We start from the raw sequence: 18,041 nt of genomic DNA, 5'->3' as shown, positions 1-18,041 counted from the left end.
GCGTTGTTTCTGCAGCCATGTCAGGAGCGAGCTGGGGTCCTGGGCACACGGATGAAGTGCCCCAGGCTTCGTACAAGGCGCAGGCCTAGCTGAGCTCCCTTTGTCTGCTAGCACCCTTAGTTCCTTTCACGATGCTGGTTGAGGGCTGGGAATGAATTCCCTGGGACTCTTTCTGCTTTGCTCAGTGCCTATTTTAAAACAAATAATAAACTACAGGCTCCAGTGCCCTATCCAGTAAGCCTCCTGGTGCTGACTGGGTTTACAGGCTACCATAGTCCTTTTCTCTTCCTGGAGCTGTCTGCTTCACTTCATTGCTTGTCAGGCTGAGGAGTGACCCACACATGTCTTGCTTGGCTGAGCACTGACAGTTCCAGCTCTCGTCCTGTGTTACTTTTAGCCCTGCTGACATGAGGAACCTCCTTTCATTAATGTCCTGTCTGTAGAAGGAGCTTAGTTTAGATGCATGTAAAGGGGTTAGTGGAGAGATGCTGTCCTCGATACACAAGCCAGGTTAAAAAGTGACCCTAATGGCTACTGCATGGCCCGCCCAGCCAAAGATGGGGCGACTGCCAGCCGTCTCTTCCAGGATGACTAAAGCCCTGCGGGAGAAGGATGGTGTGAACTGGCGCCAGAAGCTCCCGCCAATCCCCACAGTTCCTGTTTCTGCCCAGACGAGGTGGAGCGTTCCTTCTACTGGAGCCCCTGGGGCAAACACTCCTCCTGCAACTGCACCACGGGGAGAATCAGGTAAGAGTGTACCCTTGGGCCGGGCACAGAGCCCTGTAGCTCAGAAGGGTGATGAACAAGGCAGCTGCCACACCTGCTTGGCGTGTCTGTAGCTGGGGCTGAGGCCTGGAGAAACCTGGGCCTTGTTCTGCCATAGCCTCTTCGGTTGATTCTGGATCCTTTGATGTCTCTGTGTCTTACCTCTGGTATGGGGATATTTGCTTTCTGAGAGGCTGCACTGATCTTGTCAGTTTTACAGCATTCTGTATTGTTTCATGCTGTTTCCAGACCAGACTGCTGCTGGCACAGAGAGAGCTCGAACTCTGAAGGAAGAAGGAAATGAACTTGTAAAGAAAGGAAACCATAAAAAAGCAGTTGAGAAGTACAGTGAGAGTTTAAAGCTCAATCAGGAATGCACAACTTACACCAACAGGTACTACTTAGCTCTATGCCCAAGTACTTCTTGGCCCTTTAGAAAACCCACCGTGGTACTTCTGACAGAGCTGTCTAATGTTTGCTCCCAAACAAATGAATAAAACAAAAACACCCACACATGTTTGCCCCAAGTGCAGTCTTCCCTGTAGTTTGTATAACATTCTTTGATCAGGTACTGCAAAAAACCCTTGGAGACACTCACCTTAGGGCTGCTAAGGGGTTTTTCCCTTTAATGCTTGCCTGCCAGGACTCTGTTATTTTGAGTAGTGTCTGCTGCCCCATGAACTGCACATTGCAGACTGCTATACTTAAAGACTCCTAAGGCAACTGCAGCAAGCAGAGCATATTCTGGACTGGTGTAGGTAGGAACCTTGAGGGTTCTTGGCTTCAGAGCAGGTTACTCTCAAAATCCTGGGGTGGTTTTTCAGACTGAAAATCTGTTTCCTTCCCCCCCCTTGTAACCAAAACAAACTTGAGCTCAGGAAGTAAGAGTACATAACATATGAGGCTAAAGACTGTTCTGGAGTCAAGCTTTGTGCTGTGCAAGGGGTGGCTGAGATCTGCTATGTATGTTGCAGCAGTAGATGCTGCTGTTAGCCAAAGGTCTAATTGTAGGTAATTGTATTGCAGAGCCCTCTGTTACTTGACTCTGAAGCAATACAAGGAAGCAGTACAGGACTGCACAGAAGCTCTGAGGTTAGATCCTAACAATGTTAAGGCACTCTACAGACGTGCTCAAGCACTTAAAGAACTGAAGGTAAGTCAGTCAGGAGTTTTTGAACGGTTTTAAGCTAGGACTAGAAGCCTGTTCATGCATGATCAGGGCAAGAGATGCCATTTAGAACTCATTTCTGTGCTAGACAAATTCTGCTATCAGATAGGTGAGACCTGTATGGACTGAGGGGGGGATTTTCTTTCACATCATTATTTGCTGGTTGGATCTCATGAGTTTCTGAGCACCGGGTCCTGTTTCTGGAGATGCTGGAAGGAGCTACATGTTGTGTTGAGCTTTATCTTTTCATGTCTGGGGAGAGATTCTCTAGGCAGTACTGGAAGACTTACTGCATCGGTGTTGGAGTCAGAACCCACTTGAGTGGTGAAATTGTCTTCTCAGGCCAAGTTTAAACGTGTTTTAGAACAGTTACATTAATGCCAGTGCTTAAGCAATTATACAGAGGGAGTCACAGACTCAGTTGTGTTGCAGGTTAGTAATTCTGAAGCAAGAGCCTTAGACTGCATTTTCAATGTACTAACACTTAAAAATTCTCCTTCTAGGATTACAAATCAAGTATTGCTGATATCAAGAGCTTGTTGAAAACTGAACCAAAGAACACAGCTGCCCTGAGATTACTGCAAGAACTGAAAAGCCTAGGGTAACCAAGCAACAGGAAAAGCTCTTGCCCTTCTGATGTTGTTACAGGGACCAATCTTAATGGAGGATCTGTATTGAAATCTATCTTCCACTGCTGCTGAGAGGTAACAGGTTCTGTGCCAGCACAATGAATCCTAAGATGCACCTGGCTCTAAGATCATTCAAAGTTTTAATGCCCCTCCTTGAGAGGCATATAGGTTAACTTCCCTGGTTGAATTCAACTTGCCTGTAACTACTGGCCTCAGGGACTCTTTCCATGTTGGCTAAGATGCATGTGAAGTGGCTCTTCTCTTTCTGAAGAGCTACAGAGGTCTTTTTTTGTCCTTGTTCAGGTGACAGTTTTGCTACATTTGTGCTGCTATTACTTAAATAAGGTTGCTGCAGGAACTGCTGCTGTTGCCCTAGCACCATGTACCATTCTTGTAAGAGGCAGAGTTACTTGCACAGGGCTGAGCTTGTTCCCTCTCCCACTTGATGCCTGCTGGCCCTCAGCTGAGTTTCTGCTGCTTAGTGTGGCAGGGCAGATGTTTACAAGAACAGCTTTCTTTTATTTTTTGTAATTCTGCACATTTAAGAAAACAGGAACAAGTTAAGCCTGCCTTGTTACACTGTGCACTTCTTTCAGATTCTGGGTGCTTGGGGATCTTACAATTGTTTTGTGTTGTGTTTTGTTTTTTGTTTTTTTAAAAACCACTTTAGCTCCTCTGTGCCTTTTGGAGCAGTTGCTATAGGATGTTACAGGGAGGATATGCAGTAACATCCCAGCTGAGGTCTGGCTTACTACTTCAATGCATGTTTATACTTTTTGATCTCCTTATCTGGTAGTGATGGCACTGATTTAAAGGGTAGGTAAAGAGGTATTTGGAGTTATTCTATGAACTGTTAAAACCAGTTCTCATTAAAGCCATGTTTATTTTCACTTTAGAACTGTGTTTGTGTGATGGATGGTATAGGGGAACTGGAAGACTCTTTAAACTGCTTTACTTCATACGCTCCCTGCTTTTGGTCAGAGGAATTCACACACTGCTGTCTAATGCCTTGCTTTGGAAGCCAGCTCATTGGTCAGCCTTACACACTGTGTGTGGGGGTAGAGTGCTTTAAACTGGGAAGTCAAGCTGCTGGACAACGCTAGACCTGAGCCAAGTGTTTACAGTACAGAGCAAGAGATAGATGCTACGCCCTATGTCTGTTTCCCACCTTACTCACTTCTCCCAGCAGTCAGGGTTTCAAGCAGGTACCCCACTGAACTGAATGGAAGCAGACATCACTTTAATGCTATTAAAGACAAAGGCTTCTTAGCCTAACGCTAAGTAGTTGTTACAGGTCCTAGGGCTGTACTCCATCAGCTGTAATGGGCCAGGGCTTGAAACAGCTCTTCCCTACAGGGCACAAGTTGCTCCCTTCACTCCCCTCCCACTTCTAAGCACCACAGCTCCCTTGATCCTGCAACCAGCACTTGCCGGAGCTTTTAGCAAGTAAGGGTGGAGAAACGCAGGCCAGCAGTACACAGATAAGCAGAGGAAGGTCACAGAATGCAGGAGGAAGACTGGCCTTGCTTGGTAAGAACTATCCTGTTATCTGGAGCCCTGGTGTTACCTGGAGTGGCAGATGAAGTTGAACCTGCACTGTTCAACTACAATTCATTATAACCCCTCTAAGCCGCAGCATTCACCATCTCCGTCCCCTCTCAGCAACAGCAATGCCTTTTTGGGCCTTGTCTCTAAGACCTTCCCCAGCAATACCACCAGGTAAACAAAGATCCAGCACAGCACCAAGACACAGTACTTCAAGCCCAGGGTCCCTTCTGCTCCTATCTCTTCTGTTCCAGCAAGGGGGCTGCTGTCTGTGCAGGACCCCTCCCAGGCATGTAAAGGTAGTGCTGTCCCCAGGGGCAGCTGGGGAGTGCTTGTCAGAGGCACACCTTCATCCAACCCTTTCAAAAGCCACAGCAACTTTTCCACAGTAGAGACTCCAGATTCACATTTGCATTGCTGCTCCTACCTCAATTCCATAGAGCCTCAGACTTCCCTGAGGAGTTCAGCCAGGGAGCTCCTCTGAAAGTTTTCCAGTATACATGGGGAGCCAAACTCCAACTTCGCCTTTTCTGATAAACATTTAAAAGACCTTGGTCCTCATTCATATCCTTTTTTAGGCTGTTCTGATGTCCCTGTGTTCCTCGACTCTGCTTTGCATTCCCTCTAGCTTTACAGCGGTCTTCTCAAGCCAAGCCATCTGGCATTGTAGGTGGTGGCACAGGCACATCTGAACTGGCCTGTTACACCTGAAAAAAGGTTGCAGACAAGGTAGCCAACAGCAGAGTGAAGTTTACCTGTACAGTTCTGTTCCAGCTTCTTATATACACCTTACACTCATGCAAATACACATTTTTCCTCTAGAGACAAAGCATAAAAAGCTTCCAGCCAGTAGCACTTTGGGATAAATAGCAATTTAAATGAAGACCCTGTTTCAATCTATTAAGTAGATTGAAATCCTTTATAAGCATCTCACTGAGAAGGAGATATCTAAATAGCACACAGTTCAGGCATCCACTATGAGGAAGAGAAATATTTAAGGAGGTCAGAGGAAGAATTGGCAAAAAAAATATCAAGAAAAAGCAATGATGAAAAGCCCCAGGGCAGAGTCCCAGCTGAGCAGAACAGATACCACACAGAAACAAATGTGAAAGTGATTCTATTAACATGCTGGAAGGAAAAGAGGTAGGAGGGATGACTTAGCAGCGAGCTGGAGTATGATACAGCACAGAAGGAAGATTGAGACAGCAACACCAGCACACAAGTTGGACAGAAAGGTAGGTGGTGCTGGTGGAGGTGTGCTCCTGCCAGCAGTCAAGTAAGGTGAATACTTCACCAGTCGCAAGTACCAAGGAGCCTCTAGGGACTGAAATTCCTTTCCTAAATAGGAAGAGCAGAGCATTAAGGCCAGGATGACAACAGCAACGTGCACTGGGAGAGGCCCGCAGAGCAGAACACATTCATAATGGGTCCCAGCTACTCCTGCAAGCAGGGAGTATCCCAGTGGGACACGATGCGGTTATGAATGTTTTCAGGCCCATCAGTGACTCCTTGAAACCACTGGTCAGGAACACACATCAGAGAAGCAGCTTCTGATTTACAGCTACTCCACAATACCTCAAAATCTAGGTCTTGCACACGAGACACACACAGTGTGGTGACCAGCAGAAGACACTTGGAGCCACTACCCCTGCAGACATACAAGGTCCATTACAAAAGAAGAACCACAGGCAGCTGATTCCTTTTGAAAGGAAGTTAAAAACAGCTAACTAGAGAGGATAAAATCCAGGTAGATGGTATAAAGTTTGCTTAAAGCCATGCTCCTAGAGAGTCAGAAAGGAGAAGGAGAGCCTGTTTGTTGGCAATTTGTCCATTTAATCCTGTATGTCCCTTCCTGCCACCTCTCAGGACTGCCGCCCCACCAGCATCACAAGCTTCAAACACTAATTACAGCAGCCTGACCAAAGTCCATCCCTCCACCTGCATGAAACAAAGAATAAGTATTTTCTGTCTTTCTGCAAAGGGAACTAACCCATGCTTTGGGGGTGAAAACATCAGTTCTTTATTCATGTCAGCTACAGGAACAAATAAAACTACAGAGCCAAATAAATTCACTAAAAATGGTGATTCATCAGCACTTGTAGTTTCCTGGGCAACTGAACTAGGCTGGGTTCCACACTACATTTCACAAGATGCTTTCAGTAGCAAGAAGATAATTAACATGGGGATTTTTTTTACAGGTGCAGGAAGAAGCAATTCTGCAAGGTTCACAATACACACACACACACACACACAAAAAAATAGGATGGTACGTTGAAGACAAGCCAGGGTCACTGTACAGGCATGACTCCAAAAGCACAGTGGGGTTGCTGCTGCTGTTCTTCAAAGGCAATGTTGTCAGAGCTTGCTCCCAGTCCTGAAGTCTACAAGAAAACCCAAAGAACTCACATATGCAATTTTCAACTGCTAAGGGAACAATTTAATCAGATGAGAATTCACCTGAACTTGAACTAACACACAGTTTCCTTGCAATCACAAGTCAAGAAAATATTATCTTCAAAGGGGTACGTGAGAGTCTGAATTGCTTGTTAATGGGTCTCTCCCACCTGCAACAGCAGGGCCAGCTCTCCTGCTCAAGCCCACGCAGGACCGCCAGCATTTTATAGGGCGGTCTACTGACAAAGTTCTGCACAAGCCACTGGGAAATCCCAGGAAAGATTGTGCCAGTCCCCACTCGACCTACAGAAAAGCAAGGTCCTTTCCCATCTTCCTCCCTGGTTGCACAGTCATTGCCCTTGTGAACATAGAAAAGCCACACAGAACCACGTCTCTGCAGTACAATTAAGTATGGAAAATGGAGGATGTGATTTAAGAAGTGGAATGTTACAGTCAAATATACTTACATTGCTCACCAAGCCATACTTGGTCTGGACAAGAAACCAAATTCCCAGTTTCAGAATCAGAAACCAGAGACCCTGAGCACAATACGCACATGCCAACACTTGCAACAGCTCCCTGCACCTACCCGGAGTCACTGCAGGAAAGCCGCGGCGCTGCTCTTGTGGGACGTCTCGGTAGCCTGGTGCGCTTGGAGAACAGCAACTGCTTCCTCGATCTTGCAACAGAGAGCACAAAGTGGGGGAGAAGTAGTGTTGCTCCAACATCGGAGCACACTGCACAAGAAATGCAATGTTCCAGGTCCTATCCTCCACACAGACCCACTTCCAAGAGATAAAGGACTCTAATAATTATAAAATCCAACTCTGCTGCTTCTGCAGGAGACTAATGGGCTCACAGGCCTCTTCTATAGAAAAGGAGATGCACCAGCATTTTCCTAGGGGAGTCAGAACTGCCCAGAGAGAAATCAAACTTCTCCATAGGTGGAGCTACCTGACACTGCGCAGCAGAGCCCGTATTCCTTCAGAAACATGTCAGTGAACGGGTAAAAGCAAATCCTGCCTCCAAGGAGCAACAAGGAGATGCAGTCAATTCACTGCAACCGCTTTGATGGAACCAGTTAAATGTTCACTAGGATTAAGGAGGAAACTGAAGACACGCTTCAGAGAGGCAGCGTTTATCTGGTTTCTATTCTCAAGAAAGAGCATTTCCCCCTCTTCTTCCGGGGAGCGACATCCACCCTGCATTTCCCCTCTCACTTCCCAGCCACCACCAAACCACTTGGCCCTTTTGCTGAAGGCAGGCAGGCGTTCAGGTGCTGGGTGCAGTGCCATCAACCAGAGCCCTTTCTGCTCATTTTTCACTTAAAAAAAAAAACAAAACAAAAACAAACAAAAAGCATCTACTTGCTTTTCCCACAGCTATCAACATCCTCGGCCCATCTTCTGGGCCACAATCACCCTTCCCTGCAGCAGCGGGTAGCTAGCCCTTTGAGATGTGATTTGTTTGGGCATCAAGTGCCTCCTACCTTGGAGTGCAGGGAGTCAGGAGACTCCAGGAGCAGCAGCAGCTCAGAGTTGTCTATCTCCAGCAGCATCCCCGTGATCTTGCCAGCCAGTGAGGGATGCATCGCGTGGATCAGAGGGTAGAGGCGCTCACCTGCTCCAAACACCAGGGAGGACATCACCGCTATGCAAGACCTCCAGCATTTTCAAACCCAGTGCAAACCTCCTGCCCTCCCTGCTCTGTCCTTTCAACTGAAAAGGATACAAGGGTGGTGGTGGTGGTGGGAAAAAGTAATTAAAAAACCCCCAACAACCACTGCTCGCAAGCAAACCTACTCCAGCATGTCACTGCAACAGTGTTTGCAGGCAAAATGCTCCCTGTCCCACTGCAGCACCCCCACACAATGGGGAGAATTAGCCCTACCTACCAGGCTGCTTCCCAGGAAGGAAAGCCATATGAGGAACCAGGCGTGGAGGAGCAAAGCCACCTTTGACTGGCCAGAGACAACACTGATTGCCCTCCCCCTGCCATCACATCCTCCAGCACGCAGATTATTTCACTGCCAGATTCCCCACCACAGTTTTGCAAGGGTGCCTCAGCCCTGTGCATACACCTCCGTCTTCCCTCCCCAAATTAGTCTGCTCCCAGCCCTCCCTCAGGTAGAGCTGACTGGAACTCCCATGGCCACCAAGCCCTTCATCAGCGCTTGAGAGCGGTGATGCAGGACAGCTCAGAGTTCAGGGGAATCGCAAATGCCCTGGTGCAGCCTGGCAGCACGGGCAGGATGGAGCTCTGCTTCTCCTGCAGCGCTTCGCCAGACGCTGTCTCACTGCCAGGCAGCTAATATAGACAGGGAGTGGTTTTGCTGCTTCCATACCCTTCCAACACAGCCTGGATTACTTTTTTTTTTTTTTAAAGTAGCATAATATCAGAGCAATCCCACAAAGGCTTACAGCTTCTCCTAGCAGCTAAGTTTTCCCCGGTGCATGCAAGGCCGCATGCCCTCGCATGCACGCACAGCCGGACCTACTCCAGCAGGGCAGCCGTGACACCCACCTATCATTTGCTTCTGCTCCTGAGGAGGGGCTGCTGCAAGCACGGATGCCGTCAGCGGCTCCTGCCCCTGGACATGCACAGCAGGTTCTCCCACCTGGAGAAAAAAAAAAAAAGAGAAAGAAAAAAAAGAGAAGAGCAGCAGTGAAAGGCTGGAAGTGATGTGCGAGTTACCTGGCTTGCAGGAACGGTGCTGGACCCCGAATGCAGCGGGGCATTTCACCCTTCCCAGACGCTGATGCAGTCTCTGGCATTGCCTGCTTGTATCCAAATGCCGGCTTCCAGGAAAGCCGGAGCCAGGCATGGCTACTGGATCCATAGCCCCAGTTACCCAGCAGCCCCAAAGGAAAGGTCCCCATAGCACCAATCATAAACAGAGCCCCATGGGCTGCTTGGAGCCAGTGGCCGCATTAACCCAGGACTGATGCACATTGCAGTGGCCACATCGAAGCCAGGAGCCCACAGAGCAGTTACCTGCGGGGCCACCACCGTTGGCATGTGCCCCATCGGCTGGACGTTCCTGACGGCCGAGGAGTACTTGTACTGTGGGGTGCCCCGTGGCAGGGTGGGCGAGGAGGGCACCCGAGTGCTGACCGTCTGCGTCCCGATGTTGGCTGCAATGGGGGCAGGAATGTTTGAGAGGAGGACCCCGTCAAACGCACACCTCTGCTGAGGAGGCTGAACCCACAAGGGCAGTGTGCTCAGCCCGAGGGCCTGAAAAATCCCCCCATGGGCTCAAAGCAGCCCCCAGGTCAAAGGCAGCTTTCCCCAGGACAGGCAGGGCACTGCTATCCTGCCCACCGGGCTGGGGTTGCCCAGTTTTGTGCAGAGGGCAGGAGAGCTGGTGAAGGCACCTATGCCTCATTGTCTGTCCTCCAGAAACACCCATCTGTGTCAGCAACCAGAGGACGGGGACAGCACCGAGGCGGGTGGGCTGCAAGAGCAAGTGCCCCCAGCTCACCCTGGCTCCCTTCCTGCAGGGAGGCAAGGGCAGAGGAACGAGAGGACAGGGGCAAAAGTAGAGGGGACAAACCAAAGACAGCCCTCCTGGTCCCCCTGCTCGTTTCAGTGATAAGAGACTCAACGCCAAAGACCACCTTGGGTAAATCACACAAAGCCCTGAGGGTTGTAGGTAAACACTGCCCCACCAGACAGTCCCACGTTTAAGGTGGGCACCTTCCACCCTGGATTACTTCTGCCTCTCCTCAGAGCCTGTCTATGGAGGAGGGGGCAACACTGCGAGCCTCGGCAAGCATCCTCCTCTTCCTCACTCACACGAAAGGCAGAGGGGTGATGGGATAGACATGAGGTTGGAGCACTCTCAGGGTAAGGAATGCTCTGGGCACCGCATGCGGGACAGCAGCTCGGTCACCAGCCCTGCAGGAGCACAGATGTGTCACGCTGGCAAGGCAGAGGGGACACCCTGGGACACAGGGACAGCCCCAGCACAGCCAGGCACTGGGGATGACCGCAAGGTCCTGTTCTTGGGCCACAGCTCCAAACACCTCTGACACAAGAGTGTTTTACTGGGAGCTTGGCCTTGGCAGCAGTTCAGCTAGAGCTGGTGAGAACCTCTGCTTCTGCCCAAGAGGTCCTTCCCAACCTCCACCTTGGTGTGAGCACTAAGCCTAGGGTGCCGTGGCTGCATCATCATAATCTTTAATGAACATATACAAAGAGCAACAGCTGGCAAGACCAATCTGCATATCACAGACCTGTCCCATTACCTGAAAGACCACAACCTTCCCCAAAAGTTACACACTAATTTTTACTACAGACACTGCTCCAGTCCCATCACATCCAAGGGCACCATCCAGACTCCTCCATGAGCTATCCCACAAACCAATCCACCTTCGGAGGCAGACCCAAGCTCGCAGCCAGCAGCCTTGCCAATGCGCGACTGCTATGGTGACGTCCGAGGCGGGTCTTTCCCCCACTCACCCACTCTCTGGGCCTGGGGGGCCACGCGGGGCACTTGGGTGGAGGCCTGTCTCATGGTGCTGACATTGGACAGCAGGCGCCGGGGCGGCGCGGCAGCCCTCAGGACCGGGGTAGCTGCGGGATATGCTGCTGTAGAGACAAAGCATGATTAATAAAGCTTCTTGATAGCAAAGGCATGGAAGGAGACATGGAGGGGAGTGACCGAGGTTGGGGAAGCTCAGGAGCACCTCACCTCTGGCGTCAACCCCAATGTCTCATCCCCCAGTGCCCATCACCATCACCTCTGTAGCAAAATCCCACACACTTCTCCAGACAACAGCCCCGCTGTGGTTTGTGCTGCTTTTAGAGACCCTCAGTCCCCAACCAAGACCAGCTTGTGCCTTGAGCCCCCGGGCAGAGGCAGGCTGACTCACGGGGAGGCCGGGAGGGCTGCGCACTCCAGCGAGTGGCAGGACGGACTGGGACAGCTGGGCTGGGGCTGTAGAAGGTAGCTCTGGTTTGCGGCTAGGAAAGGAGAACACGTTATCCAAGATGACTTGGGAGCTGAGCTGAGCCAGATCTAGCCTGGAGCATCTCAGCAGCCGCTGCATGCGGAACAAGCAAGCCAAAACCATGCTCTGCAGTGTGCCAGAGCACTTTAAAGATCGACCTCCAGTTCTGCAGCCTCTGCATCCTCCAGCAGCTCCACTTATCTCCTCCCCGCGAACTTTTGCGCCTCTACAACCCTTCTCTCTCCCCTCCTTTCATCAGGGAGCTTGTTCTCCATGCTCATATCCTCCCACCAAAGTCCTCCTTGGTTCTCTCCTCTGGGGAACAGTTGGTGGCTACTTGCCAGGAGCACCTGCACCCCACCAGTGTTTTGGCAAGCCCTGCCACTTAAGCAGAAGCCCAGCGCTGATCCCACACCAGTGTGTGCTCAGGTCTGCGCAAACTGGAGGTACATAAGCTCCTCAGCCTGACTGCCACCGCCCCCTCCTCCAGCCCAGAGTACATTTGAGTCCCCATGCGAGGTTCCCACTGGGGAGCGGGGACTCACCTGGGGGATGGGGGGTAGGAAGTACCCCGGGGGGGGCTGGAAGGAGCCCAGAAGAGGGCCGGGCAGGGCCCTCATGGTAGCTAATCTCTGCATGTACTGGTTGGTGAGGATTGCTTTCCGCTCCTCTTTCCTTTGAGCGAGCGCGACGTAGAGAGGCTTGGTGCTGACGATCCTCCCGTTCATTTCTGTCACGGCCTTGGTAGCCTCTTCTGGGGAGGAAAAACATACAAAGCCAAACCCTTTGCTGTGGCCACCCTCTGTCATCACCTAAAATTGGATTAGAACAAGACAGCTAAGTCCACAGATCACCGCAGCACCCACAAAGCACGGCGCAGGGAGGGGGGTGTGTGCACGCGGGACCTGCTGGCCACGGGCACCCCATTGCATGTCCAGGGTGGGACAGATGGGGCTGCACCCGTGGATCTCCACAGAGAGGTTTCTCTGGGAAAGGGGAGGTTTTGCTTGGGCAAAACCAGTAGGTTTGGGAAACGAAGATAGCAGAGTCTGGGCCAGCCCAAGATCTGCAGCCTGTGATCTTCCAGGGGGTCTGTGCCCCAGCCCCACAGGGCCCATGGACCAGCAATGCTCCGGTGCGTAATGCTGCAGGAGCCAGCAAGGGCTGGGGATCAGTGGGACACCATGCCCCGCCCGAGGGCCAGGCAGCGTCTGTCCCCAGCAGCTGGCAGGTTACAGGTATCTGACCTTAAAGCCAGACCATCCCTCTGCACCCGTACGCACAGCCTTCAGGAGAAGCTTGACACCAGTCTTGGGGGCAAGACTGACACTTCTAATGTTTTTCCAAAGGGCAAAATGCCAGGCTGTCAGCCAGGCAAACCCCACTCTCCCCAGAGGGAGGAGGCTTTTGGTCATTCCCATTTGTATCAGTGTCACACTAGTCCCAAACCGCAGAGCAGCTGTGCAATATTCAGAATGATGTGGCTTTGCGGTCCCATACTCTGCACCTCACGGGGACTGGGGTAACTCAGCAAAGCTACAAAATATTTGCTGAATCAATTTGCTGTCCCCCAGGACAGCATGGGGTACCAGTGGCATGTCCTTCACGCTTGGCTTGAGATACAAGCCAACAGCAGGGAACAGTAACTTAACAGGATGATAATCCCAACCCATTTCCCAGGGCTGAGCACACCGGCCAGCCGACCCCAGGACCCCCAGTGACAGCCCTGGTCCCTCACCTTGGCGCTGGTGATGGTGCCGTAGGGAGAGAACTCCTTCCTCAGCCTCTCATCATCTATCCCATCGTCCAGGTTCTTCACATACAGGTTCACTCCCTGCAAACAAAGCAAAAGAGCAGCTTGGCCTCCGGGGTCCCAAAGTTTACAGCGGCTTTTCAAGCTGGATGCGTGTTTCACCAGCAGCTCAGATGGAGGGTGGGACATCCCCCAAACACATCCTCTCCAGAGCTGCCATGGGACCAGTGGAGAGGAGCCAGGACCACACGTGTGCTCTGCTCAGAGGCAAGACACCCCAAGTGAAGAGGGCACCCAGACCATTACTATGAAGCTGCTCCAAGACACCAGGAAGCCACCTCATTTCCAAACTAATATTTTAAATTTAAAAAGAGCAGACCAGTTTGTTCACCGGCCAACATCATCCTGGGTTTAGACCTTTCTCCTCTTTCCCGATACTGCTCCCAGTATGAGGAAAGATATGGCCTTTTCCAGTATGCCTTTTCCAGGCAGTGACTGGACCCCTGTCTGGGTCTTTTTTTAATTGCAGAAAGGACGCAGCACACTGATCTGCTCCGGAGAGCACTGTGCTATCCCCAAGGTGAAGATGTTCCTAGATGTTCAGGGCATGTTCCCAGTGCAGCCCAGCAGGACAGGGCATCCCACTCTCCCCTTACCTGGTACCTGCTCACTCGCTCCTGCTTGATCTGATCAAATTTCCGCTTCAGCTCACTCTGGCGCTCGAGCCGCTTCTGGGCTCGGCCCACGTACACCATCCGCCCATTGATCTCCTTCCCGTTCATGTCGGCCACCGCCTGCCAGCGGAGAGAAGGGCTCTGAGTGCTGCGAAAAGCCGATGGCCACAGCTCTACTCTTCACCCACCGCCCCTACAGTGAGCAAAACCACCCCTGGGCGAGGGCAGGGAAGCAGTTCTGCTCCCCTTAGCCAGCTCCTTCCCTGTCCAGGTCCAGGCAGCCTGCCAGTGCCAGCACCCAGGCAAGCACAAAGCCGGGGTGAGGTGGAAACATCAGCAGGCAACAAGCTCGGGGCTGACAGCAGATGGGCAGCGAGGAGCCTCTTGCCTTTTGGGCTTCTTCGTGCTTCTCAAAGTTGACAAACCCGAAGCCCTTCGAGCGGCCAGTGTTGTCCATCATGACTTTGACACTCAGCGTCTTTCCTGCAAGAGGAAAGGAGAGTATCCAACTGAAGAAGGGGCGCCCACCGAGGGGGTGCCGCCAGCACGCAGCATGGTGCTCAGGAGCTACCATGAGAAGCCAGTCCAGCGAGGAGACTGGACAGCCACGGCAGCGTGGAAGAGCCAAACAGGAAGACAGACAGCAGGATCCCCACCGTGAGGCAGGAATGGGAGGCTGCATGAGGGCAATCCCTCCCACCCCAGATGCTGCTCTCATTGCTCTTGGCTTTTCAGTTTCTCCAGCTAGCACACTGAGTTCCTTTGGCCAGAAGTTCTCACCTCCTTTACTATGAACACATATATTGGGTTCGTATGAAGGGTATTCACAAGTTATTTGAGGTAACACTGGCCTGGCATGGACAGTACAGTCTGCGACTTGCCACAACACCAAACCATGTCATAAGAGGCATCCTCCAGTAACAGACTGAATTGAAAAACCATTTTTGCTTTAAATTCAGACTCGGCATCTCTTATTCCCAGGGCTTCTATAACCAGACAGCACACTGGTTTCAATACAATGAAAAAAAAAAACCTAACAAAACAAAAAAACCCCACTTTCGTTACCCAAGAAAATAAAAAACCTTTTTTTTTTTTTTTAGGAGCGCACCTAATACAAGTTATCCTCCATCACTGCAGGAAAGCACATGTAATGTCCTGATGATTTAAGCCACTGCAGTCCTTTGCTGAGGTGGTATTTAAGCAAGTCAGACCCCATCAAGAGAAGGGGCTCAGTATTCCAATCAAGCATTCTCCCCAGCTTCCTCTGCAGTTGCCCCAACTCCAGTTTATCAGACATGAGGATATTTTGCTTCAACAACTGTACTCACCAAACTGGGAGAATATTTCCCGCAGTCTGTCATCATCCATGTCATCCCCAAAGTTTTTGATGTAGACGTTGGTGAACTCCATTGCCCTAGCTCCAAACTCTGCCTCGCGCTCTTTTCGGGATTTGAAATGGCCAACAAACCTGCAGGAAGCAAGGACAGGGACACAAAACCCTCTGTGTCCTCTGCAGAGGGAAGATAGACACAGGTACATCTGGCTCAGTACAGGCCAAGAGTGACCCCGTCACCTCAGGCAGTGCTTTACTCACCCATAAACCCACCATGTGTTTCACATCCAGCAACTTCAGCATGTCCCACCCAGGTGTTCCCCTACCCAGACCCCACATGGCCCTACTGAAACGGGGACAGAGCTACCAAAGAGTGCAGCCCCATGCTGGGGGTGTCACCCCACAGACCTCAAAAGACCCCAAGGGATGCTGCCAACTCTCTTCCTCCAAGGTATCCCCAAGCCCCTTGGGCAGCTGCTTGCCTCTGCGGAGAGAGGGCTGTAGAGAATAAGGTGATGCAATGCAAGCAGAGAGCTGAAGAACAACAAAAGCTCTTCCTGCCCAGATTATCTGATGCCAACAGCCGAAATCGAGGCCCAGCCCTGCGTTGTGGGCACTTGTTACACCGCCTCAGCAATAAAACACAGCCCAGGGTTGGGCTCCTTCCCCACCGTCAGGAACGGCTCCAAACCACTATCGCACTTCCACCAGCATCGACCACGAGTGACTCACTGTCCCGGAGAGCAGTGGAGCCGCTGTGCCCAGCGGGGATGGATGGGGAGACGGGAGAAAGACAGCAGCAGGAGGTGGCAGCCCGAGCAGGGCAGGTGTTTGCTCCCGGGCATGCACTGAGGACCAAGTGCAGAGCCGAGGAGACACTCTCCTCTCCGGCACTTACACCTTCCGGTCGTTGAGCAACATCCCATTCATGGTCTCGATGGCCCGAGCTGCTGCCTCATGAGTCTCAAAGTGAACAAAGCCATAGCCACGGGATCCGTTTTCATCACAAACCACCTACAAACACAGAACAAGGAAGAAAAAAAAAAAAACAGACAGACACCGTTTTTCTCCACACTTGCACACGAGTAAGCCACAGGAAAACCCTTCCTTTAAGGGGCATTTACCCTCCGTGACATCCCATTCCCACTGCATCTGAGCTGCGTTGGGGTGTTGGCAGCAGGTCAGGGAGCCAGGCAAGAACAGGGCCAGACACCCAGTGCTTTATATGATGCCCAACAGCTCGTGGCTCACTGAGACCCGAGTGCCATTGATGCACTGAGCTCAGACAGGACAGCACACATCCCTGTGCGGGTACTGGGAAGGAGGGGCACATGGGGGAAAGCCCCCATTCCCAAGAGAAACACAGTAGAGTCCTTTGGCTTCAAAGCAGGTGGGAATTTAGAGGAAACTTTGTAGGAAGCAGAACAAGAAAGTGAACTTCAGCTGGCGGGAGCACGCTGATGAGAACACGGGGCAGCTCTGCAGCAAGCTCTTTCCTGCAGGGCCCGTGGGTGCGTGTACCTTGCACGACAGGATGTTTCCAAAGGCAGAGAAAGTGTCGTACAGGGCTTTGTTATCAATGGAGTCGTCCAGGTTCTTGATGAAGACGTTTCCGACCCCCGACTTCCGGAGCCCGGGGTCCCGCTGGGACCACATGATGCGGATGGGACGGCCTTTGATCACCTCGAAGTTCATGGTGTCCAGGGCTCGCTCAGCTGGCAAAGAAGTGAACACGGGGAGAGAGGAAGGTAACGTACAGATCCCCCTCACATCCTACAGCAGCTGAGATGGGCATAGGAATCAGCGATACTGTTGGACAGGGGCTCATTAACCTAAACGAGACCGGCAGCTCTGCCTCCCAGGGCCAGGCAGGGGCTGCTCTCCTCTCCTCCCCTCCAGCCAAAACACTCCTTCCTTTTTAATTTTCTTTTTTCCTCTACAAAGCATGTCTGACTCCCACGGGATCATTCATTTCACTGCAAGCTCCAGTCTGGCAGATGCCCAACTCATTTACCTAGTAAGGATTTTGGTCTCCAGGGCAACTAACCCAGCACCTTCCCATCACTGCTGCCTTGCTCCAGCATGAAGCGCCTGTCGGGTACCACGCCATGCAGCGCTGCATCACTGCAATGCCTGCCAGCTGGCTGCCCCAGGGAAGGGCAGAATGGGTTTTGCTGCCCTTCTCCATCAGTTCACGGAAGGAGGAAACTCTTGCAAGCCACGTTCCTCCTCCCATACAAGCCCAAAGCCCAGCTGCTGTATCCTCTCCCAGTCTCTAAGCAGAGATAGGGGTGGGATGGGTCAGCTCCTCAGCCACAGAAGAGAAGAGAGAAGATTGGGAATAGTTACAATCAAAACCCAGGAGTAGCAGAATATTGCCAAGCCACAACAGCTGAGACATCCCCTCAAACAACTGCTCCCCCCGTCTCCACAGCCTGCCCTTCCTTCTCTAGCACACCCCAGGCCCCCATTGTGAGGAGCTCCTCGGGCTTTGTTACAGACAGCGTACCATCCACAGGCTGCTGGAAGTTTATGTAGGCATAGCCCAGCGATCGGCGCGTGGCAACGTCCCGGCAGACTCGGATGGACATGATGGGCCCAGCAGGTGAGAACTTCTCGTAGAGCATGGCTTCAGTCACGTCTGGGTGGAGGTCCCCCACATAGAGGGAGGCTAACGGGTAGCCAGGGCCGCTGGCGTTCATGGTCAACCACAAAGCTCAGCTGTGGAGGAAGACAGACCCAAGGATGCAGAGTGTGGGTTTCAGATCACATGCAGCAACCCCAGACCCACACTGGGGCTGGCCCCATGGCACCAGTGCAAGCCGTGC

The 18,041-nt window shown here is 51.7% G+C and overlaps 2 protein-coding genes across 2 annotated transcripts; one reads left to right on the top strand and one right to left on the bottom strand.

The window, feature by feature from the left end:
* The first annotated feature begins 557 nt into the window (after positions 1–557).
* On the top strand, positions 558–2,538 carry TOMM34 (translocase of outer mitochondrial membrane 34). The gene is made up of 4 exons (XM_010288240.1): positions 558–747; positions 1,015–1,159; positions 1,792–1,918; positions 2,437–2,538. Exons 1-4 carry the CDS (start codon positions 558–560, stop codon positions 2,536–2,538), a joined length of 564 nt encoding a protein of 187 aa, XP_010286542.1.
* Positions 2,539–7,096: 4,558 nt separating this feature from the next.
* Positions 7,097–17,915, bottom strand: LOC104621694 (embryonic polyadenylate-binding protein-like). Its single transcript, XM_010288239.1, has 14 exons — positions 17,723–17,915; positions 16,735–16,928; positions 16,112–16,227; positions 15,209–15,348; positions 14,269–14,363; positions 13,863–14,000; positions 13,192–13,287; positions 11,999–12,265; positions 11,376–11,466; positions 10,963–11,088; positions 9,511–9,635; positions 9,025–9,118; positions 7,991–8,121; positions 7,097–7,180 (listed from the first exon to the last, which is right to left on the bottom strand). The coding sequence occupies exons 1-14, from the start codon at positions 17,913–17,915 to the stop codon at positions 7,097–7,099; spliced, it is 1,890 nt and encodes a 629-aa protein (XP_010286541.1).
* Between the last annotated feature and the right edge of the window lie 126 nt (positions 17,916–18,041).

The sequence above is a fragment of the Phaethon lepturus genome, unplaced genomic scaffold (genome assembly GCF_000687285.1).
Source record: "Phaethon lepturus isolate BGI_N335 unplaced genomic scaffold, ASM68728v1 scaffold26815, whole genome shotgun sequence".
NCBI classification, from domain to species: Eukaryota; Metazoa; Chordata; class Aves; order Phaethontiformes; family Phaethontidae; genus Phaethon; species Phaethon lepturus.
This window is presented reverse-complemented; position numbering and strand designations above follow the sequence as displayed.